Here is a 25,318-nt window from a genome sequence, read left to right as displayed (position 1 = left end):
TCTCTTTGACGCTCTATTATTCTGTACTATATGTTGGTCTCTGGAATGCTTTCTGTATTGCATGACGATCTCTTTCGAATGCCCTCTATATTGTATTGTAGTCTCTGGAATGCTCTCTGTATTTTATAGTGTTCTCTGGAAGGGCTGTAGTTAGGATGCCGGTGGTCAAAATGCCGACCGCCATAATCCCGACACTGAAAGCCCGGCATGGGACTAAAGATAGGAGTTTAAATTCCGACGCCTATCATTAGCCCCACATCAAAATCCCAACGCCCGGCATACCGAACGAAGTTTAGCCGGGCATTGTGACGTGTTAGGTTTAGGCACTCTCGGGGGGACTTTGGGTTAGGTACCCCCCTGGGATGGTTAGGTTTAGGCTAGGAGAAGGGGGGGTTAGGAAACACTGGGGGTGATGTTAGGGTTAGGCACCCCCTTGGAAGGGTTAGGTTTAGGGTGCGGGGAGGGGGTGTTAGGGTTAGGCACCACGGTGGGGGACTTAGGGTTAGGCACCCCCAAGGGGTACAGGAATCAGGTAAAGGTAAGCGCCGAGTGTTTAGGTTTTCATTGGTGCATATTTTAAGTGAGGTACGTAGTGCCCTCACCACACACAGCAGCTACCAATATTTTACCTGATTACAGTGGTAGAGCGCAGTCCCCTCCCCTCTGTTTTATACCCCCAAGGGGGGGTTAGGGGGGAGAGGGGAGGGTAAAAGATCCTTATGTGCCGGCATCGGGATTTTGATCTGACGGGATTTGAACTGGCATCTGGAATGCCCCTCTGGAATGCTCTCTGTATTTTATAGTGTTCTCTGGAATGCTCTTTGTTTTGTATACCGGTCTCCCTGGAATGCTATTTGTATACTAGTCTCTTTGGAATGCTCTTTGTATTCCATATCATTCTTTGGAAGGTTATTGAATGAAAGCAGGCAATTTTTTTATTTAAGTCAATCTTCCCAAACTTTTATATTTACCAATAGTTGCCTCCTAAATTACATATTTAGTAATGAGTGTATCAATTCGTAGACTTCTATTTATTAATGGAGGGCTTTCACATTGGTTTATTTTTGGAGCAGAGCTGCAGCAAGCACATTTCTTATACACCCAATACTGCTCTCCTTTAAAAATTAGCAGTGTTGATCTCCACCACTGACTTGACTGAGTAATTTGGTACAAAGACCAGAGCAAAAGCTGCCATGATAGTGCAAAAAAGAATTACCATGGATATGTTCTGTGGATCCACCCTAACTCCTCTTTCAGACCCTCACTCTGCAGAAGACTGCTGAGAGCAACTAATTGAAAGCAAATATACTGTAGAGCTAAGAGTTGAATTGCGTCATATCCCCAGAAACGTCAGTCTTCCTTTCTTGGAAAGCCATACTGTCTATGTTCTCCTCTCCAACTTCAGGTTGCTGTCATTTATCACCCCCAGGTTCAGTTTCCAAATTCCTTGACCACTATGCTGGCTGGCTCATTTATCCTTTGATCTGATGCTAAATTTCCAGTTTCCATTGTTATAGACACTCCTTTGACTTTGTCTCTGCCTGTTTCTGCTCCATCTCTAGTTTATCCAACTTGACTTTCCTGTTCTCCGACCATAACCTTTTTTCCTTCTACCACACCTTACCTGCTTACCCTCCCTTTCCTGCACCTAAATTCACACACACACACACACACACACACACACACACACACACACACCGCAACACCTAAATATGCTTTACCCAAGTCACTTTTCATATTCACTAAAGTACTATCTCCTGTGACTGCCCTGTCCTGCCATAATCAGACTGCCTCTTTCTGCAACAAAACACTCTTTTTAGCCCTAGGCAGTACAGCTTTTGTCACCACATGTAATCTCAGGTGACCTTCGCTTGCAAAAATGCCCCTGAACTGCTGAGTTTCTATACCGACTTCCTCAACTATAAATTAATCCTTTCATTTTACAACACTGGACTTCCACTTGCTAAGCCAACTACTTCCCTCCTTTAATATTCACCAAGTTTATGACACCCACCACATCTTTAACTTGCTTCTCTATTCACCTGCACCCTTCTCCCGATTCTTTTGTCTTAGCCCATGATAAAATTGACACCATTAGATAAGATATTTGCTCATGCCAAATTCTACATACTTCACCAATTTTCTCCTGTAGTCACAAGTCCACCCTACATTCTCTCCAGTTCACAGTTCATATTACAATCTCTCCTGCAACCAAAGTCTTTGCACTCATGGCATCATCACTGCCTACAACTTGCCCCCCTGGACCTTATTGCCTTCCAACATCTCGGCTCCATCTCCCACTGCAATGCCATATCTATCTCACCTATATAACCTGTCGCTCTCCACTAGCAAATTTCCAGCCTACTTTAATAAAGATCCCATCTCTCGAATTCTAAAGAATATATCTCTCAAGCCTGCCTTACTTTCCAACTTCCACCCTATTTCTCTCTTCCCCTTTGCCTCCAGTCACTTTTTCTTTTCTCACTGCCTTATTGACTGTCTGCAGTCAGGATTCTGCCCCCAACATTCCACTGAAACTATGCTCACATAAGTGATCAATAATCGATTTACCACAAAATCTAAAGGTTAATTATATATACTCGTTCTCTTGGTAGTCCCTCTTCTCCTGCAAAGTTTTTACTCCTTTGGCCTATGTCGCACAGTTCTTTACAGGTTCACATCCTACCTAATGCATCACACTTTTAGTGTCTCTTGTATATCTTCCCCTCCACCCTCACTCTCTGTTGGAGTCCCACTTGCCTCTGGCCCTGGCCCTCTGCTTTTCCACTGTACACCCCTTCTTTTGTAGTAATTTTCTAATTTGGCCTCCAGTACCTCCTCAACCCTGATGGCATACAGATGTACTGCTCCTCTGACCTCTCCACTTCTGTACTATCTGTATAACCAACTTTCTCACTGCTATATACTAGGGATGTGCAGGCTCGGATAGGTTCGAGTTTGCACGTGGAGTTCGGATTTTTCCCTCCAAAAAAACGGAACTCAGAACGAGGCAAAACGTCATCTTACATGGACGAACATCATCATTCCTGGACAAAAGACCAGGAATGATGATGTTCGTCCATGTAAGATGACGTTTTGCCTCGTTCTGAGTTCCGTTTTTTTGGAGGGAAAAATCCGAACTCCACGTGCAAACTCGAACCTATCCGAGCCTGCACATCCCTACTATATACACATGGGTGACCCAAAGCTACCTAAAGTTCAACATTTCTAAAACCTAAACTTATTATTTTCCTTCCTCCCAAGGTCACCACCTAACTTCACATTTCCCACACTATCCGTAACATATTTTTCCTTTGTCTCTCAAGCCTGTTGCTTTGGTGACACACCCTGTACTTTATCCATCACATCCAGTCTTTCTTCCACTCATGCCAATCTCAACCTTAGTCAGGATACACAGTTTTCCAAACAAGATTATACCAATTATTCATTCTCTCATCATCTCCTGCCCTGAATACTGCAACCTCCTGCTATCTGGCAATTTCCCATCCATCTTGTCTTGCTTCAATTTATCTTAAATTCCACACAAAGACAGGCCATACATCAGAATGATAGCATTCCAACCAGCCTACTAGTTGGTTGGTTGGTTGGAATGATAATCAGGCAGTGTATAGGAGCAAATGATAATCACTCGTTTGCTTCCACACGCTGCAAAACGGGCAAAAACGGTCGATCCAACTAGTTGGGAAAATCAAACATGTTTGATTTTTTTTCCCAGCTAGTTGCCTGCTAATTGTTTTTGCGTAGGGGGAAAGTTACCAACTTTCCCCCCAACTGAACGACAGTGTCCGCCTACTTTTTCACCATCCTCATGGCCATCACGCCTCTGTCAGCCCGGGATTCCTGTCAGCTGTGGCGGCGGAGCTGGAGGAAGATTGGTGGTGCTGGATCAGCCCTGCTGCTGCATGTCCCCTATATATATATATATATATATATATATATATACACAAATGTTCCCGTGATTTTTCCCCTCCCCCAGGATCAGCACACCCCTTCTCCCGCAACGTATTTAGTCCAATATACTGTAGATACGGCCCACGAACACCACCAGCAACAGCACTGAACATACAGTAGCAGGCAACAAGATGGCACAATGCAGGGAGCAGTCAGCAAAAGCCTCCAGGGTTGTCCCAGAGAGATAGCAGGACACACACAAATATAGGAAGGCAAGAAAAAAAGTGGGCAATGGAGCCAGGAGTACACTCTGGAGACAGCAACTCTCCCTCCCTCTGTCCAATCTGTATAATAATATGGTACCACCGTCCAGCAGCAGCAGAAGGGGGGAATAGCAGATAAGTGAGGGAGTTCCTGGGGATCCTTAATCAGAGGAAGCAGAACGGGTTCTGAATTCAACCCCGGTTACTTCAGCCACACTCCGAGTCCCAGGGGATTGTGTGGAACAACACTGCTCTTACAGAACCTAATCCATGATGGCAGCTGCCCAGAGCCTAGCGCCACTGGGCAGGGCAGAGGGGGACCCACCAACCTGGTCTTGGAAGCAGCCGTAAGTCCAGTGGCAGGAGAAGGACCGCTGGTCAGCAGGAGGAGGTGGGAAAAGGAGGAAATGACGAGCGGTGGCAGCACAGCTTCAGGTCCCGAGGTAGGCCTTATTGGAGAACGGGCATCTGGAGGTCGGCAACTGGCTGGGAGAGGACCCCACAGTGCGTGCACGTGGGCAACGGTGCCCACAGGTGTAGCAGTACAAACGGGCTCCCTGTGTGCTGTGGATGGAGACTGGCAGCTGGAGCTCCCGCAAAACATGTCCGCTCCCCCAAACAGTTTAAGAATTTAAAATAATAAATAGACATGCCAAAAAAAAATTCTATTAGAAAAACAACAACAATGTATTCAAATCATGCAGAAGTAGGCAGAACCTGTCAGACTACTTGACCTCAGAAGTTGGAGAGAGGTTTGCTGGTGTACTGAAAAAGTTGGCTGGTTGGCTGGTCTGTTGAAAAAGTTGGTTAGGTGTGTTGGGCACTGTTTTAGTTGGACCGTTGGTCAGTTGGATGGTTGGAGGAAAGTTGGTCTGATGTATGGCCAGCTTAATCGTCCTCTGTCACTGCTACACATCTGCTGTATCACTTTGGCTCCCTGTGTCTCCAGAAACAAACTTTAAATTGAAAAGAAAACAGCTGCAGATGTACCTTAGTATAATAAATAAATAATTATTGAATATGTTTGTGACTATATAATAAGCCTGTCACCCAATAGCTGAAGATAATAGTTGTGCTGTGCCATATTGCATGTCTTGTGCTATGTTGTTACACATTGTGCTATGTTCTCCATGTGACCCTCTACCTCAGGGGTCAGGGAACTTTTTTTACCTTTTACCCCAAAATATATTTAGATACGCCGACGTTACCCCCTTGATTTGAAAGGAAGGAAATCATATAGTAGTGCCCCCATATAATGCCCCTGTAGTAGTGCCCCCATAGTTATGCCCCTGTAGTAGTGCCCCCATATAATGCCCCTGTAGTAGTGCCCCCATATAATGCCCCTGTAGTGCCGCTTGTACAAAAAAAAAAAAAACACTTACCTTAATCCCCGCTCCTGCATTCGCCGCCGTCCTGTACGCCCGGCTGGTCCTCAGAACTATGGGAGAGATATCATGACGTCTCTCCCATAGTGCGCATGGAGAGAGCCGGAAGCTGGAGTTCAGAAGAAAACTCCAGCCTCCTGCTAACGCGGCGCTACAGGGAAGGAGCCGGGCGCCCGCTGGTAATAACATCTCAGCGGGTGTCCGGCTTAGAGCCTCCCTGCGGCACAGCCGGGCATGCATATGAATCATTCTATATTATAGAATGATTCATATGCATGCCCGGCTGTCCATCCATTACTCCCAGGAATTTCATTTTTACCCCATGTGGGGTAATTTACCCCTGTTCACTGACCACTGCTCTACCTTTATTATGTGAATGCATGATTTATTTAATTAGTGGTGTCTCTTTACTTTCACAAACTCAGGCTCATCCATGTGTATGTATTGAAGGAAGGATCAACAATGGAGAAAATAAGGAGACAGGTAGGAATTTGTGATACAGTAATTATGGTTGAAGCATTTTCTTCGAAACTTTTTGTCTAATTTGAGACCAGATTGATGTTCTGAGATACTTTGACCATTAGCATTCTGGGGCATATCCAATTAGACTTGGGGTTTACCCCTCAGTTAACTGACAGCCCGGACCTATTCAATGCGGAGATGGCAGACTAGCCTGCGGGTGCTGAGGAGGTGGCAGAGTGGCCTGCAGGTGCTGAGTAGGTGGCAGGGTGGCCTGCGGGTGCTGGGGAGGTGGCAGTTGACCATTAGAATGTATAGGTATTGCTTATTCCACTTACGAATTTGTCAAGTAATGATTAGATAGTTGTTTTTGTTTTTTTTTACAAAATATGTCATTGTCATTTCCTTGGTTGTAAAATATTGGGCCGGTTCCCTTGGGTAATCTGGCTCCTAAGCCATTTTATCTGCCTCCAAGTTCTTCTCCATAAGACTCAATAAGGTACTCTCATGAACGTATTTGCTAAAGTGCGGGTTTTAGAGATGCTGCCCATAGCAACCAATCAGATTCTACTTAACATTTATCTATCACCTTCTAATAGATAATATCTAGAATCTGGTTGCTATGGGCAGGGCTGCCATCAGAAATCGTGGGGTCCGGTACCGACAAAATAGGCAGGGCCCCCCTGGGGGATAGCGCAGAGGTGGGAGGAGCTGTGTATAATGTGGGTGGAGTTACACTGGGGGGTGGGACGTCAATTGGTGAGTAAACTAGTTTAAAAATTCTCAACGTTTGAGGTCGGGAATGAAGGATGGACATGGGGACACAGGGCTGGGAAGCCTGGACTGGGAGGGCACAGAGAAGGCTGGACTGGGGGTGCACAGGGCAGGGAAGGCTGGACCTTAATTGGGGGGGGCACAGGGCATGGAAAGCTGGCTGGACTAGAGAAGGGCATGGCAGGGAAAGCTAGGTGTACTAGGGGGGAGGCACAGGGCAGGGAATGCTGGCTGGACTAGGGGGGACAGGGCAGAGAAGACTGGCTGGATTAGGGGGGCACAGGGCAGGGAAGGATGGCTGGTTTAGGGTGAGCACAGGGAAAGGAAGGCTGGCTTGATTAGGGGGAGCACAGGGAAAGGAAGGCTGGCTTGATTAGGGGGAGCACAGGGCAGGAAAGACTGGCTGCACTGAGGGGTGGGGGCACAGGGCAGAGAAGGCTAACTGGAGTAGGGGGTTATGGTAGGGAAGGCAGGCTGCACTAGGTGGAGGGGCATAGGGCAGGGACTCCGATTCCTACCTGGTTTCTTCAGCGGGCTCGGGAGACAGCGGTGCAGATATATAACGGCAGCCAGAGAGAAACAGCTCTGCCGGCGGTATTTCAAATATGGCGTTGGCCGCGAGCCAATCACAGCTCGCGTACCAGCAGCCAATCAGGAGCGGCCACTCCTGATTGGCTGCCGGTCTGCGAGCTGTAAATGCTCGCGGATGGTGCCATATTTCAAATACCATCGGCGGCGCTGTTTCTCCCCGGCTGCCAAAGCCCAATTCTTATCTTTTGCTCTGCTGTCACTGGGCCCCCGCTCTCTCCCGGGCTCGGGACTCCAGGCCCGGCAGACCCCCCCCTGATGGCGGCCCTGGCTATGGGCAGCATTTCCACTTCTAAAAACCCGCACGTAAATATACCCCTAGTACTTAGTTAAGATGTGCAATCTTTTGATTTGTCAAGGCCTCATAGGGTTTACTCTTTGTAATTTATAAATCGAGAACACATTTTGTAGACCTCATTCAGACAATTTGGACTTATATTTTCCTTAATTCTCAATAACTAGATAGCTATTGTAGCTCCTCCAAAAGTCAATCAGAGTAATATTACAGTCTCCTTCAGCATTAAGATGAGCAGCCTAAGAAGTAGCATTAGTCTTGGTCCAGGGGCAAGTTGTGATAGGTAGACGATACTTACATCCTGATGAACATGAGTTGGTGGGTGACCAGGAGCATGGTGAAACACAATTATCATTTTAAAAGTTATACACTCTTATATCTGCAGTAATTTCGCACTTTAGGACTAAAGCAGTTACTGAACCAATCTTCACGCCAGGTTAATGTTGCCCAGACTCGGCAGCTTGTATGGAAATGTACTGGATGTTCTGCTTAATGGGTTCTGGATTGTCTTGGCATTTTATTTCCAGAACATTAATCCAGTACAACAGTAAACACTTGTCCAAAATGTGCATTTTCGGTAAGGATAATAATCTGCATCGGAAGCCTCACCGCACAATGAGCCTGATTGTGAGTCAGATACAGCTCCTTACACGGACGCAAGTAACAGTAACAAATTTACGCATTTTTGTGCCTCCCTGTCCGATTCTGAGTCAGATGGATCTTGGCTAGTTCTCTTTGTGTGAAATGGGCGTTTCAGGACGGCAACTGGGTGGCAACGCTACGGTCACACTCGAGAGATCTGCCTTGTGTGAGTGTCATGGGAATGTCGTAGACGTGTAGCTAGATTTCTGTGCTATTAGTTGTGTCAGGAGACAAAACGCCTGTTTCTCGGCATGGGGCTAGTACAAGAGTCGATGTTGATGCAGACAGTTTCAGCTCTGCACGGAAACACAGTGGGCTGTGCGGCTTCCTGCTTGAAGCCGCATGGATACTCGCTTTAGCAGTACGGATTCTCGCGTTATCGTAAGGTAGTAAGGGGCCTATTTATCAACAATTTTTTTTCGTATACAATGAGTGATAAAACTTGATGCGTATGATAAATGGTGCTCCAGCCAGTCAGCTCCTAACTGTCTTCTGTTTGAAAAATGACAGTTGGGAGCTGATTGGCTGGAGCACCATTTATCATACGCATCAAGTTTTATCACTCTAAAATACAATATGTGTGTGCTGCGCTTTGTATATGTATATAGCTGCTCAGTATGAACCATACATAACCACAAAACTTAAAAACCAAGCGCTTGCATTAAATTAAAAGAAAAGACAGACTTTAAAAAATATCCAAATTTAAGCTATAAATATAGCTATTTCTATGGATATCAATCGTAACATAGCAATGACTCCACCTCAAAATGGGATCTGGGCCCTGTAAACACTATTAAAATAATCTCCTTTCTAGCGCTGACAATACATTACAATTGCAGATTCCCTCTGGGGTTTCTCCCAGGTAAGTCCCCACAGGATGTGTGAGGTTACTTTCAGTATAAATCCCCGGGTTGATACCCAAAAATAAGGGGAAATGGTACATATAGTGAAGCACAATGTATTACATATAAACAAACAGATATAAAATTAAATATAAGATTAAACACAGGAAAAATGGCATCCAAAAATAGAGAGAGAACAGAGTATCCCCAATTGGCTGAAAAGGCTGCAATTACCGGCTGGATGTCTTTTGCAAAGTTCGTAGTAAACACAACCCCGTGTGATGTCCGGAATCTCTCACTGGTTGTCTGCTTTACTCTCCTCTGCCGGATCACGTGCTGCCTGCCTCTGAGCGGTGACTCCGTCTCCTCGTACACCAACGCGTTTCTACCCCGTGCTGGGGTCTTTTTCAAGGTGGTAGCGGATGCCTTTATGCTTTCTCATCTCCCTTAAATACTCTATCTAATCATATGGACACGGGCACAGCTGATCCCTAGACAGAGGCCGAACTACATGTCCCATGATCCTTTGCTGTGTCCGGCCAATGAAATGTCTAAAAGGTCCTAGTATATCCGGTATCCTTAGTGATCACGATGTATTTAACTTCCCAAGGGCAGATCCTTGTTGTCTCACTTCCGTTTTCGTTGTCATGGAAATAATAAACAAAGAACTCCTCCGTGTTTATTGTATTTCTTTCAATAACTCACTAGTATTTGTGGATTACACATGGATTCCGCCCTTGGTGGCATATCTTACATATCTTTAATAAATAAAAATAAAATCAATTAATATACTGAATTAAAAAAATCAATTAATACACTGAATTAAAAAAAAAAAAAAAATACTTCAATGGAAAATAGTTATACCCAAACCGCGTGCAATGAAAAAGTGCAATAGACTAGATTAGAGCAGTGCCACGTTAAATGAACCATTTTACTTCAAAGTCTAGATTTAGCCCCCCAGGTATCAACGTCCCACATCTGAAAATATCCTTCATTTCTGCTTGGGCTAATTGATTGGCCAGATCCCTCCTTCGCCAGTGACCCTTTACATTTTGTAGTCCTATGAATCTTTTAATGGCTGACACATTACTGTTATGACAGGTTTTAAAATGGTTTGACAGAGCATGGGTTTCTAGACCCTTTTTAATATTTCTGAGATGCTCAGCAATACGTGTCTTCAAGGGTCTGGAGGTTCTCCCAATATAATACAACTTGCAACTACATTCTATTGCATATACTACGCTTTTAGTGTTGCATGTAATAAAGTCTGTTATTTTATAATTGTATTTATGAATTACTGCTTCAATGGTTTTCTTTTGTCCATCTCCCTTTATTTCTCTACAACCTATGCACGATCCACATCTAAAAAAACCTTTGCTTTTATTTACTGGGGTATCTACCCGTGGAAGAGCACTTCTAACTAAGCTGTTGCCTATGTTGGGTGCTCTCCTATATATACATCTAGGTTTATGTGGTAAATGGGTGCCAATTATTGGATCTTTTTGCAAAATCTCCCAATGTTTATATAGAGACTTCTCTATATTTTTATATTGGCTATTATAAGAAGATACAAATGCCCATTCAAAATTAGTGGATTTGTTTCTTTCTTTGTTATTATTCCTCAACAAATTCTCTCTTGGAACATCTTTTATTTTTTCTAGTGCTTTGCCCACTCCCTTTTCTGAATATCCAGATGCCACAAACTTATCATACATCTCCTTGGCCTGAATATCATATACATCCGCCTGTGTGCAGTTGCGTTTCAACCTCCTCAATTGGCCTCCTGGGATTGAATTAAGCCAAATGGAGTGATGGCAACTGTCTGCTCGGATGTAAGCATGGGAATCCGTAGGCTTAGCGAAATTTTTAGTTTGTATGGTATTGTTGAGAATAAAAACAGTAATATCCAAAAAATTAACTGTTGTTTCACTGCTGGAGAAGGTAAACTGTATATGTAATAAATTAGTATTTAAATAATTGAAAAATTCATTTAAAAGAATACTGTCCCCTTTCCAGATAAAAAAGACGTCGTCTATATATCTAGACCAGGACACCAGGTTCACTCCGTATGGGTTGTGGTCCCAGATAAAATTATTCTCCCACTGTCCCATAAAAATATTCGCATAACTCGGAGCGAACCTGGTGCCCATCGCAGTCCCGACCTTCTGTAGATAAAAGACGTCTTTAAAAACAAAGTAATTATTAGTTAGAATAAAACGGACTCCATCTACAATGAAATGCTGTAAGGTCTGATCCACATCACTGTTCTCTAGACTCTTAGTGATGGCATTAATTCCATCCTGATGATCAATGATGGTGTACAGTGATCGAACGTCAGCTGTCACCATGATCAGACCTTCTTCCCATGTCAATGTTGTTAAAAGATTTAAAAAATCCTTTAAACGGGATTTGTTTTTTAAAACTATTGGTTGCAGGTAATAGTCAATGTATTCTGACAGATTAGCTGTCACTGAGTCGATTCCAGAGACAATGGGTCTCCCCGGTGGATGTATCGGGTTTTTATGTATTTTCGGTAATACATAAATGACCGGAATCACTGGTTGAGGGTTAAATAAGAACAGTAGTTCTTTTTCCGTTATAGCACCATTATTATTATATTTATCTAACATCTCTCTGAGTTTTTCTAGGATTCCAGTAGTGGGGTCCGTTCTTAATATATGATATATGCCTCTATCTTCCAGCTGTTTTAGAACTTCTCCTTCATACATTTCTCTATCTAAAATTACAACCCCGCCGCCTTTGTCGGCGGGTTTTATTACTATTTCTGTATTTAATTTCAAGGATTTTAACGCCTGTCGTTCCTTATATGTTAAATTGTGCTTCATTTCTTTTGTTTCCATCTTAATGATATCATCATATACCATATTGTAAAACGTGTCCACAAAATTTCCTTTCATATTTGTAGGATTAAAGATGGACTTAGGTTTGAAAGGGGTCTCACTATTCTTATCTTCCAGATCCAAATTCCCATCTTTAGCTAAAAAGAACCTTTTAATGGTCAATTTTCTTATAAATTTATTTAAATCCACAAATGTTGTGAATTTGTTCAATGGAACTGAGGGGGCATATTTTAAACCTTTTTCCAAAACCTTTGTTTCCTCTAAAGACAGAATGTGGGTGCTTAGATTAAAAATCTTAACTTTCCCCCCATTTGGATCATTTGGATATGTTGCAACAGGGGTTTCTTTTTGTTTTTTCACAGTTCTTTTTCTCTTCCTACAATCAATTTTTTTCTTCTTCTTCCCCCCTCTACATCCCTGTTTTCTCATGTATTTGAGACAGGTTGGGGGGGGGGTTTATCTTTGGGAATATTTCCCTCTCTCCCGAGATAAAAAAGTGGGGGAAGAGGGAGATTCATACTCCTCTGCAAGCTGTTGATATCTATTTCTTGTTGGAAGATAATTTTCAGCATTATAATTAGATCTAAATTTTTGTGGATATTGTGTTGGTTCCCACCTTAAATTTCTACCCCTATTTCTCCAAATGGGAGTGGATTGCTCATTTTTGTCTGTCTTTCTAAAATAAGGTTTATTACCCCATTTGTTTCCTGGAATTTTCCTATTTTTCCATCTATCTAGATGGACAGACTCTTCATTCATACTCCCTTTATTCCTATCCTCTTCCTCGCCCCTGATTCCTCTTACTGGTCTGTACCTATGGATATAGGGCCTATTGGTTTTGGGTTTGATATTATTTGTTGCAAACCTCAGTGTTTCTTTTTTATTAGCCGAATCTATATTAATAGTCGGAGTGGAAATTCCTCTATCTCTATTGAACTTTTTAATTTTTCGGTCTACTAGAATTTTTTCATTTTTCCTCAGACTATTTTCTATTCTCTTATCAAGATCCTTATATTCCATTGTGTCTGCAAATGGAGTGATCAATTCTCTATATGAAGAGATCTCTTCTTCTAATTTCTTTAGATCTTCCCATCTATCACTAATAATTACATTTATGAGGGAAAAAGAGCAAGTTTGTAAAATACTCTCCCATTTTAATTTAAAATTTTCACTTGCTGATGAAAAGGAGGCTGATTTATGTATAACTAAACCTTTAGGGATAATCTGGTGGGCAATATATTTCTCCAGTGTTACCGTTTCCCACCAGATCCGATTTTCCTTAAGTAGGACGGATTCAAGTTTTTTTAATTCAGTATATTAATTGATTTTATTTTTATTTATTAAAGATATGTAAGATATGCCACCAAGGGCGGAATCCATGTGTAATCCACAAATACTAGTGAGTTATTGAAAGAAATACAATAAACACGGAGGAGTTCTTTGTTTATTATTTCCATGACAACGAAAACGGAAGTGAGACAACAAGGATCTGCCCTTGGGAAGTTAAATACATCGTGATCACTAAGGATACCGGATATACTAGGACCTTTTAGACATTTCATTGGCCGGACACAGCAAAGGATCATGGGACATGTAGTTCGGCCTCTGTCTAGGGATCAGCTGTGCCCGTGTCCATATGATTAGATAGAGTATTTAAGGGAGATGAGAAAGCATGAAGGCATCCGCTACCACCTTGAAAAAGACCCCAGCACGGGGTAGAAACGCGTTGGTGTACGAGGAGACGGAGTCACCGCTCAGAGGCAGGCAGCACGTGATCCGGCAGAGGAGAGTAAAGCAGACAACCAGTGAGAGATTCCGGACATCACACGGGGTTGTGTTTACTACGAACTTTGCAAAAGACATCCAGCCGGTAATTGCAGCCTTTTCAGCCAATTGGGGATACTCTGTTCTCTCTCTATTTTTGGATGCCATTTTTCCTGTGTTTAATCTTATATTTAATTTTATATCTGTTTGTTTATATGTAATAAATTGTACTTCACTATATGTACCATTTCCCCTTATTTTTGGGTATCAACCCGGGGATTTATACTGAAAGTAACCTCACACATCCTGTGGGGACTTACCTGGGAGAAACCCCAGAGGGAATCTGCAATTGTAATGTATTGTCAGCGCTAGAAAGGAGGTTTCAATACCTTTGTTGTGCATGTTATATCTTGGTGAAGGTGTGGGGACACTTTTGTTTTTGATACCACCTACCAGCAGCTGAATAGCGCACACGTCCACATATCTATCTTTGTTGTTTCTATTAAAATAATCATGTATTCATAAAATAGTGATGTTTATAGTCTTTTCAGACCAATTGATGGAGTGGATAATTCAAACAGCAATGTCCCGATGTTAAAAGTCCATATAGCCGGCCTCTAACTTTCCCTACCTTACTGCCTCGTGATCACTCGTTATGTACAATAAAACTCGTTGATAAATAGGCCCCTAAATCTGACTTTGCTCCCATTTCACAATCAGGCCCATTGAGAGAATTTTCACAATTAAACTATCAATGGATACTAAACTAGACTTTCCCATGTTTCACATGCAACTCTTTAAAAAGGCTTAAAAACTTTTTTTAATATAGATAATAATAAGACTTTGTATTACGTGTCTCTCTCGCTGTTGTTCCATATATTAGGTGACACTTGAACATAGTTACCAATATATATTGTAAAGATGATGAACATATTCAATTATACCAACCTACTCCCTCACAATGGTCTTTACTGTGGAAGTTGTGGAGCCCATTGAACATGCAAAGAATGACATAGTTTGTCAAGCTACATAGTTTGAATAATAACTTTTGGTTTCAGGTCAATAGTCGTACACTTCCGTGAGCAATCTTCAATGCTGTTATTATTTCTTACCTTTCCAGACATAACTGTACTGTATTATATAATCTTATTTTATAGTCCGTTCTCTCAGTCAAATCTATGCATTGCTTTTGATGAACTCTACCAGTGGTATCATATTTAGTATGCAACTCTTCAGGGAATCTGGTGAAGTTGTCTGTGCCTGGTTCCTATGAGAAGCAAACATGCGTCTCCTTAACACCGTCACGCTCCCAGGAAGTCAGCGCTCCCTTTGTATTCCATGCTGACCGTGACATGAGTCCACATACAGATGTTTGCCTGCAGAGAACTTTGCGAGTAGGGCAGGTCAGTGACTACAAAGAACCTCACTTTAACTCCTACAATGTAATCTGTGAGTCACACACATGTTGAGACTTTTTAATGGTTTCTTTAAGGATGATTTGGCTCCTGAGCTCGACAAAAAAAGCCTTTATTTGGGTAAAGGTACCATACCAATTTCATCACTTCCTAGTGGACAGGACATAGACATCAACCTCCCTCTGTCCAAGGTGAGAGGACGTTCAGCATTAGGAAACTATACCAAAAAAGATTAATTTGATCCATATTATATTATGCATAAATATCCATCAATTTTATTTTTACAGGACCAGTTCATCAATATGAGTATGAAAAAAGAGAGGTCAGTTGTATTTTTGAGCAAATGAAATTAGTAAGAAACAGTTACAATATCAATAGTAGTAAAAGGTTGAAGCTCTCCCAAAAATCCAATGAACAAATGTAATTAGATCTCAATAGCGCAAGGGTAAACCTATAAATGGCAAATTATGAATCAGTGGGAGGACAATATTACCCAGTCTACTATAATATTTGTTTTCCTTCTCAATATATTTTTTTCTTTCTCCATATTTCTTGGCTATGGATATTTCAAAAGTTTTCCACTTTCTCCTAATTAAAATGCAAGCACTGAATATACTGTTGCTGCCCACGTGACTAATGGTCCTAGACCTCAGCTTCCCTACCTTTTGTATGCTAGTACAGAAGTGAGTTATTTTATTACACTACTGTGGATTTCACCTACTGTCTATTGCTTTGTGTCCACTGTTAGCATTGAGAACCTTGACCTTCGCCTTGGTTTTGAACTATCGAATGGAGAGCAAGACTTTTTGGAAAAGAGGAAGGAAGTTGTTGCACAATCCCTTAAAGAAGCCCTAGATCTGAATAGACTACCTAGTGCTGATAAGGTAGGATGTTATATTGTGTACCGAGAAATCAGAAAATATTATTTATTATTTTAACAGCTGGTTACAGTGTTGGATTAAAGACTGGGTACACACTTAGCGATTTTTTTTTTAACGATTTGCCTGATTCCGTCAGACCAGAACGACAAATCGTCAAAATCGTTTAGTGTGTACGCTCTGTGTCGAGCGGTGCGCACTCCCATAGGGTCTTCGGCTGCATTGTCAGATTGGTCCTACATGCAGCCCAACCTAACGATGCGGCTGATGACCCCATGTAGCGGGCTGTGTACCGGCGGCATGGTATGTCGGCCCATCAGCGGGGTGGTGTCGCCCGTCGGATCAAGGGTTACGCACATTGTTTACTGTGTACCCAGCTGTACACCTGTTCTCACATTATAGCTACAGTTAATAAATAAAATTAGCTTTTAAATGTGTAACAAGAAGTAAAACATTAAGTTAGCTGTGAGATGCTGTCAGGGCGGCTTCCGGTGTCTCAGTTCTGACTTCTGCTCGCAGCCAATGGAGGTGCGCGCAGAAAGCGGCCACTGCAGTTGTCGGTTATAGGCGCAGCAAGAGCCACCTGAGGCAACTCGCAGCTAATTGAAACTCGCCCTAAATATCTACAAAATGTATGAAAGTAAAATATCTCAGCACTGCAAAGGAATTGTTTATTATGTATTAGCAATTGAAATTTAGATGTTGTGGTATTGATAATGCAAATAAATGGAGATTAATCGTTTTTATAATCAAGCCTACTTCAACCACTGCATTTTGGTATAAACCTAGATGACCGTGCTCAGATTGTGGCTGCTTCTACGTTTTTGGACCATAGTTCTCATTTTCTGTTAATATTCGTTACATATGTACAGCTGACAGGCTTGGCTCTTATCTTAGCCATGTATTTACGGTGGATATAAATGACTGATTAGGTGTAAACAAGCAGGTTTTATATTATCACACTTTCATGTAATGCTCTCGCTAACACCGGCCAGCGTACAGATTTAATAATATGTAACTGTAAAGCCAGAGCTATTTAACTAAATGCTAATGACAAAACAATATTATAAAAGCTCCAGAAGGGCAACTGGAATTCACTTTACAAAGACAGAAAAATGGCACAAGCCGAGGCGCAGCATGAAGCCATGGCACCTGGTGTACCGATTATTTCCTTCTCACCATGTACTGACATTCGCTACCAAAATGGACAGAGAGCTTGATGTCTTTTATTATTTTAAGGCAAGAAATGCAGTTTATATTTATCATGGCCTGTCTCTTTGTGGTGATAGGGCAAAAACCCTTCTGGCCTCAATGCAGCAAAACGTGTTACTGGGGCAGCTCAGCATTACTTATTGGCTTCGGTGACCATGACCAAAAGCAGTATGGGCTAAGTTACTACAGACTTTTATTTTGGCTTTCATTTCAATTAAAGAGTAAAAATCGATTACAAAAAAAAAAAAGATAACTTGTTTTTAAAAGTTATAAAAAATAAACTTTATGCATTTAAATTATGGTTTTAAATCGTTAAATGATGTTTCTGTTAACAGCATAAGCATTGCAGGGGTAGAAATAATACTACAATACTTGTACAGCTCAGGGAGGCCTCCATTGGTGAAAGTAGGTGCATCTTACACCAGTGGCAATAGCAGGGTTATGAGGCAGAAATTATTAGAACCAGTAGAGTATTCATGCCTGCCATCCTTAGGTTCTTCACGGTCACTACTGATCGGCAGCCGGCAGATGAGGAGGGGGAAGCTAGGGGGGTAAAGAGGACAACCGTGGAAGAAGGGGAATGCGTGGGAAGATTTAGGGCAAGAATAAAAGTGGGGTGAGAGGGGCACAGAGGAAAGTGGGTGGTGTGGGCAAATTGTAGGATAAGGTAGGTTTGATAGGGTTAAAAGAAGATGCACACAAAGGGGGAGTGTGAAAGGACAAACATTGCACATCCATGGTGGTGGGAGGGAGGGTAAGGCAAAAAAGAGATGGGAAGACAGAGGTGCACATAATTATATAGAGGATTTATGTCACAAGTGCACTTCCTTTAAGAGCCTAGAACAGTGTAAGCACCAAGTATAGAAAGTGGCAAGCTCATTTTTCTAAAATCAACGATCTGGAAAAGCCCTTCTAGAAATTCTGTGTTTGTCCCTGAAATGGGCGGCAAATTCTTTCAACTATTTAGATATCTGTTTTCCAGTTTGTCAATCGCAATTGTATAGACTCCACCTCCTGCACTGCTTGAAAACACATTTTAGGTCATATTCAATAATTGTTTTCAGACATTTTAATTGCAGCCTCAATCACAAGTCTTGCATAAGTCTGTGCAACCAAAGAGGCCTTAACCAACCAAATGTCACACAGTGTCACTGCCTTGTTTATGCAGTACTTGTATTCTAGTATTTATACAACCTCTAAATTTGCCTGCTACATATTATATTTAGCTTTATAATGCATTTGTTTGGACTAGCGAGAAAACATTAAACCTGGATGCTTTCTTTTTATTTTTCTGTCCTTTCTCTATAATCCCCAAATTCAGAGGGGATATGTAAGTAGTCATTTTATTAGAAAAAACAGACGCTTTTAAATAAGATTCCTGTTCAAATGAGACTCCTGTTAACAATTTTGTTGTGGCCGCTACTGCGAATTTATGCTAATTATGCAGCCAATGGGCTGTCTACCGAAACGCCCATCGGCTGCTGCTGTAATCCCTGCGGTGCGCAAATAGTCACACCATTGAGTGGACATCTGCTGCACCATCAGACATTATAGCTACCCTATGGTTGCTCATAACGTCCAATGGTACATGAACGCCAGTGTTACTGTGTCTTCCGACACAGTCCCTGACACTGGCACGCCCACCATCCAGGAACCCCTATTGGAATTGTATGGATCTCCATGAAATTCCGGTCTGTGTCCCCTGGCGGTAACCATCAGGACTCATGCGCAGTGCATATTATGCGTCCACTTCTGAATCAGGTCCCGGTTTTTCATTCTTCTAAGCTAGAAGTTTACATGTGTCTGATGTTTTTATGCAACAAAAGGCAGGTGCAATTTGTATTCACTAAACAAGAGACACAATTGCGTGAATATGCAAAACTGCAGCTGGGTCATATATTATATATATATATATATATTTAAACCTGCTCTTCTAATAATTTTTTACAATATGATTGTTATACTATACACTAAACTTATGATTGACACACAAACAAAAAACTGAATGTTAACTAAACATACCAATGTGACTCCCTTTACATTTCTGTCCCCAGTCAAAGAGCTGAAACCTGTAGCATCCACGTGGAATACTCAATGTAGGCTTGTTTATCTTCCTGATCCGGTTTCCGGACGAATCGTAAGGACATATCGGCCGCCTCGCTGAGTGTGTATAGCCAATATGCGCGCTCCCGTGGTCGCATGTGACATTGTCCGGTCGGCCGTTCTGCACGACCAACAGGACAATATCGCATGAGGCCAGTTGTAATAAAGGATGGAACGAGGGATCGTTTTGTTGTTCATTAGATCGCTGAAATGTGTACCCGCGGTACGATACGTCGGCCTGTCGGGCCGACATATCGCCCGATACACTTCGCATAATGTGTACCCAGCTTTACTGTGAAGTTGTATAAAATATTGCATCTGGTGATGATGGTCATTTCCAGTTGCTGCCAGCTTGCTCCATAGTGCTCACTAAGTATTCATAATCTCTGTCCTTGATCTCACCTTGGTAACTCTTTCCATCATATACAACATAGAGCCAGTCACCAACATTAACTACATCATCTAAAGCAATGGTTCTCAAACTCGGTCCTCAGGACCCCACACAGTTCACTTTTTCCAGGTCACCCAGAAGGTGCACAGGTGTAGCCATTACACACTGACATTTTAAAAGATCCACAAGTGAGGCTAATTATTTCACTTGTGATTCTGCTAGGAGACCTGGAAAACATGTACTTTGTGGTCCTGAGGACCGATTTTGAGAACCTGTGATCTACAATCACTGTGACAATTACATTAAGTTCATCAGTAGAAAGAAATATGAAAATGTCTTGGCATCTGCTGTGATACAATTTAATTTTCATGTATTGTGTCCTATATTTCATGGAATGACCCAGCTATTGCAAGATACAACATCGGTAGCCCAGGTTTAAGTTTTGATTGCAAAACACATATTTCACCTATACACTTACATACATAATATATATTTATTATATGATCTCAAACACTTGGCGGCACTCAAGATGACTTGAAAGAAGTACTTTAGACTTGTATTATGAATCAATGTTTCTGTCCTGACGAAAGTACTAAAGGTTCTGAAACGTTGTTTCATAATGCGAGTCTACTGTACTTCTTTCAAGTCGTCTTGAGTGCCGCCAAGTGTTTGATATTTTTCCTCCATCGGCTGGTGTGAGGTAATGAGGAGGGCACCGGACGCAGTAACAGTATAAAGCATGAGGGAGTGCCGGCTAAGTGTTCCGTATATGTATGTATGTATATATGTATACAGTATGGATACATATATACTGTATATGTACTTGTCTACAAACTTGTAAAAATTATAAGACCTTTTAAAATGACACATCCCATAACATTACAATACATAATTGTAATTACATTAAAAAGAATATAGGGTTTGAGTCTCTTTAATACATACAGTTCATGGGATCCGACACAGCATATATTGTCTAAACATAGTGTTTTTATTACCAGGTCCCTGTGGTGGCAGTGCTGGGTTCTGGAGGTGGAATACGAGCAATGACGTCATTCTATGGTAGCTTACAAGGCTTGCAAGATCTGAACTTACTGGACAGTGGCCCTCATTCAGAGCCACTCGCTAGCGGCAGTACGCTCGTTCCGAGCGATGTTCGCACATCTGCGCATGCGTACGGATCGTTATACGCATGCGCGAACCAGTCAGTGCGGCCGAAATTCATGTGCTCGCAATATAGCGAATGCCTGCTATTTTGAGTGACAGAATGAGGCGTATGTGGGTGGTAACAGGGGAAGGTGCTTGAAAACGGGGAGTGGAGATCAGAACGCAGGCGTGCTTAAAGGTCAAAACGGGCGTTTTATGGGTGTGCATAATTAATACAGCAGCGTCATTGACCACGTCACTGGGTTATTTTATAGCCAGAACTGCTCGCAAGATTGTGGTAGCAAAAACCAACCACAAGAATAGCGAGCAGTTCATACGCTGGTCGATGTACTCGATTAATCTAATAAATAGCGGACATGACGTATGGTGCGAGCGGCCAGGGGGCGTTTTTAACAAATAAACGAGCGTATGTTTTGCTCGCTCGTTCAGACTTAGAGGTGTGAACAGACTGCAATTTGCGAACGGATCATTTGAATAGCCACCCCTTGTTTTTGAACGAACGACCGCAAATAGCGAACGGCTCTGAATCAGGCCCAGTGTCACATACATATCTGGGGTATCTGGATCAACTTGGTATGATCCAAAAATAATCTAACTGCATACTTAGGTTCTGCAGCACAGTCACTGGGTATTTCCTATACAATGTATAATTCCTCTCTAGGTGCATGTCCACCTTTTATGAAGAACCTAACTGGTCGCATGAGGATCTCAAGCATTCAATTAGGAAGATGAGGAAATCCGTTACATCTAGAAAGGCCCATGCCTTCTCAGCAGAGAGGATCAAGTATTGCTCTCAAGAGCTGGTGGCCTTGGAGAGGGATGGGCACAAAGTAAATTTCAGTGACCTCTGGGGCCTTGTGTTGGAATATTTTCTTCATCAGAAGGTACAGAACACATCTGTAATGAGGCAATCACAGTTGTCCTTGTAGAACCATATGATCTATAATGTCTTAACCTTGATGTACAAAGCTTTCAATCTACTTATATACAGAACGAAAATGTTGCCCTTGAAATTTCCACAGGATTTTCAGATGATGGCACAAGAAGATTTAAAAAGAATGACCCAACCATGTGGCTAGAGGAGATTCTTAGAAGATATGCAGTTGCTCCAATCATGTGTTCTACATCTGGAAATTAATATTCTAAAGAGTTTTGTGCTAAAATTCTATGTTGACTCCCTTTTTTTTTTTTGCAGGTCAGCTAAAGACTACCACATTTATACACTAGTACAGGGTGAACGTGTTTACACAAATACGACACAGTATTAATATATTCATGTTGCCTGTCACCCAATGTGTTCTAGGACAATCCAGCTAAACTGTCCGACCAGCAGGAGTCTGTGTGCTGGGGTCAGAACCCTTATCCTATCTATGCAGGAGTCAATGTCAGATTAAACATCAGTGATGGTGACTTTGCAGGTCTGTTTTGGAAAATGCTTTGATGTTGTGTCATTTTTTTTCCCTTTGGCAGACAGGAATTAAGGTGCAGAAGGTTTTTTTGGGGCTGAGCACAGAGGCAGAAATTTGTATCATGTTCTGGATGAGTTGAATTTAAAAAAAAAAAAGTGCTTTATAAATACATATTAATCAAATGAAAATGTTAATCATTCAGTTAGAAATGCTACACAGACATTACATACAAGTACACAAGGTATAGAGGGATCTGCTTGTAGAAGCTTGCAATGTAAAGAGAAAGGGAACAAGCTAAATAAAATGTGGGGTCTGTATAAAGGACAGATGGGTTGAAAAAAGCAATATAAAGAACCTGGAATGTGGAGCGATCTGGATAATTTTCTCTGCAAAGCATATAGCAAACTAGTGGATAGTTATGAGGGGAGGTAGTGTACTCCAATGCAGAAACCGGAAATGGCAGTGCTGTCATGGGTGCCAAATTTGTATCCACTTTACAACTAGTCATTGTAGCTTGCGTACCTGGGGGCGGGTACAGAGTTGAAGGCAAGTCCGCAGTAATTGCTCTCTCATTGCGGATTGCGGCCACAGAACTAAAAGTATATACTTGCCTGTATGCTAATTTGCTCATATCTCTGCAGCTGGACTGCCCCACATCCGTATGCTTGGTCTCATAGCCATCATTCCTATTCTTGGTGCAAAAGACACGTCTGAAAATGGTAGAATGTATGCTTCAGCACAACTCACTGAACATAGCCTCAGTACAGATGCCACATTGCCTCCCAGTTACTCTTTTTCAGCCGCAAGTGGAGATGCTTGGCTCCGGAGAATACGCTATGCATAAACATGCAAGATAGATCTGCAAAACTGACTTGCATTCAACTCCTCACCTATTCCCCTGGGGTGTGGAGTCTGGAGTGTGCGATATTGATACCCAGAGTTTATGGTCCCAGGCTCACTTCATTAGTCAGATGCTAAAAAGTGCAGAACACATTAGTAATGGATTCAGGACACATAATGTAGGACGTACAGCACAATATCAGAAGCCATAGACAAGCAGGGTTACTAGCAAGCAAGCTTAGTCTGTGACAAAGTTAGGAGAAGTAATTAGCACAGACACAAAAGCTATACAAACCTCTGCTCACAGTGAACATCAGGCCTAAACACATTTCATAGAGGAAGTCACGTCAACAACCATGCCATGCCCAAAGTCATGAAATGCACATAGATCTGCACCACTATAAAGGGGTTTATTTATCAAGCAGTGAAAAACTTAGTGAAGCAGACCAGTGGAGAAGTTGCCCATGGCAACCAATAAGCTCCAACCTATTATTTTATAGGCTGTACTTAATAAATGTTACCTCAAAGCTGATTGGTTGCCATGGCAACTTCTCCATTGCTCCGCTTCACTAAGGTTTTCACTGCTTGATAACTAAACTAAATCACACACGGAGAAGCTGGCATTCTAAATAGCACTGATTGGAGCAAAGAGCCTCCAATTGCATTGTAACTTTATTAACTTTGCTTGTGCCTCTCTCTTCTTACTTTTGTCCAATGTCTGTTTACGTTTCTTTCCTTTGTCTACTATGCAAAGCTGAAATAGTTTTTTTTGACAGAATTTGTTTTAATCTTTTTTTAAAAAAACTCTAAATAGGGAATGCAAAAAAAAAAAAATTAAGGTATTTCCGAGAGAGGTTTAATTTTTTGGCAATTATTTTTTTTGGCCTATGTATAGCAGATTAATAAACCACAAAACAGTTGTCTGAATGCATATATTTTATAAAATATATCAACTTAAAAAAAAAAAAAAACATTCTGATTTAGGAAGGATCTATTAGATTACTTTTGGTTGAGCCCTTATATGTTTATTTATATTTAAAGAGCTCTACTTAATAGAAGATGGTTTTTTAAATCAGTGTACTTTTATTTCATTTATTTCATTAACCTTAATTAAACTTAAATTTAATGCAGTTTCCTAAATGTTTAACCAGCCTTCATCATCAACCCTCCTTTAAGGAGCATACAGTTCTTCACTGCCCTTTTTGTCTATTGATTTTCATATTTTAATATTTCTAATCATAGAACAGATGAAAATTCTAAATGACCAAACAAATAATGTACAGTACACTGCAAAACTGGGCTACCATAAAGTGCAGACCAACAAATGCCAAAACATGATATGCGACATGACATCTTTAAAGCAAATTAATGAATTAAGACAAACAGGCAAAGCGTACAGCTAAAATAAACTGATTTAATACAATTCATGTTGATGGGATACTCTCACCAGTTTGACAATCATATGGACTGATGGGCATAAGATATTTTGATTTTTTATCCAATTTGTTCTATCTTTCACTGTTCTGTAACGGTCATAGAATGGTGTGAATTTACTCCCCACGAAGTTGGATTTCGGAAATATGGAGCATTCATTCGCACTGAAGATTTTGGAAGTGAGTTCTTTATGGGACATCTTATCCACAGGAGGAAAGAACCTAAGATCTGTTACCTACAGGGTGAGGGCTGAAAATCTATATGGATGCATATTTGTTAGCACCATAAAAATAAGAAGTTTAGATAGTGATAGATTTGCAGTAGAGATGGTCTTTCTTATAATAGATCACAATTTAAGTATAGAAACATATTAGATGATGGGCCAGGGCCGTAACTAGGGGTGTGTGACCGGTCCGGCCCCAACCACAGCACAGGACTCTGTGGGTGGCACCATCAACCGCTCCACGGCTCTTGCTTCTGGCTAGCATGGTGCCTGGAACGGCACCATGCAGCCAGGATCGCTTCTACAGTGCTGTCCGGAGCGTCCTGTGTACAGTCCAGATGGGCACACTGCAGTCTGTGTTGTCGATCAGGGTGCTCCCCCATGGTGTCGACGCCATGGGTGGAGCCACAGGGAAGTACGTCAGGTGATTGCCGCAGCTGTGGTTCCACCCATGGCGCCTACGC

The 25,318-nt window shown here is 41.8% G+C and overlaps 1 protein-coding gene across 1 annotated transcript in view; it reads left to right on the top strand.

Annotated features, from left to right (window-relative positions):
• LOC148442463 (cytosolic phospholipase A2 zeta-like) overlaps positions 1–25,318 on the top strand; it is a 106,006-nt gene that overhangs the window by 57,802 nt on the left and 22,886 nt on the right. Inside the window, 10 exon segments of the mRNA XM_088463918.1 lie at positions 5,986–6,043; positions 15,022–15,188; positions 15,278–15,391; positions 15,488–15,522; positions 15,949–16,084; positions 20,783–20,880; positions 21,483–21,521; positions 21,610–21,832; positions 22,252–22,366; positions 24,736–24,873. Of these exon segments, the coding sequence (XP_088320044.1) occupies positions 5,986–6,043; positions 15,022–15,188; positions 15,278–15,391; positions 15,488–15,522; positions 15,949–16,084; positions 20,783–20,880; positions 21,483–21,521; positions 21,610–21,832; positions 22,252–22,366; positions 24,736–24,873 (1,123 nt within the window).

This window comes from Taudactylus pleione, unplaced genomic scaffold (assembly GCF_031769625.1).
Source record: "Taudactylus pleione unplaced genomic scaffold, aTauple2 ptg001497l, whole genome shotgun sequence".
NCBI lineage: Eukaryota > Metazoa > Chordata > Amphibia > Anura > Myobatrachidae > Taudactylus > Taudactylus pleione.
Note: the sequence above shows the minus strand (reverse complement) of the source record. Positions and strands in the feature narration are given on the sequence as shown.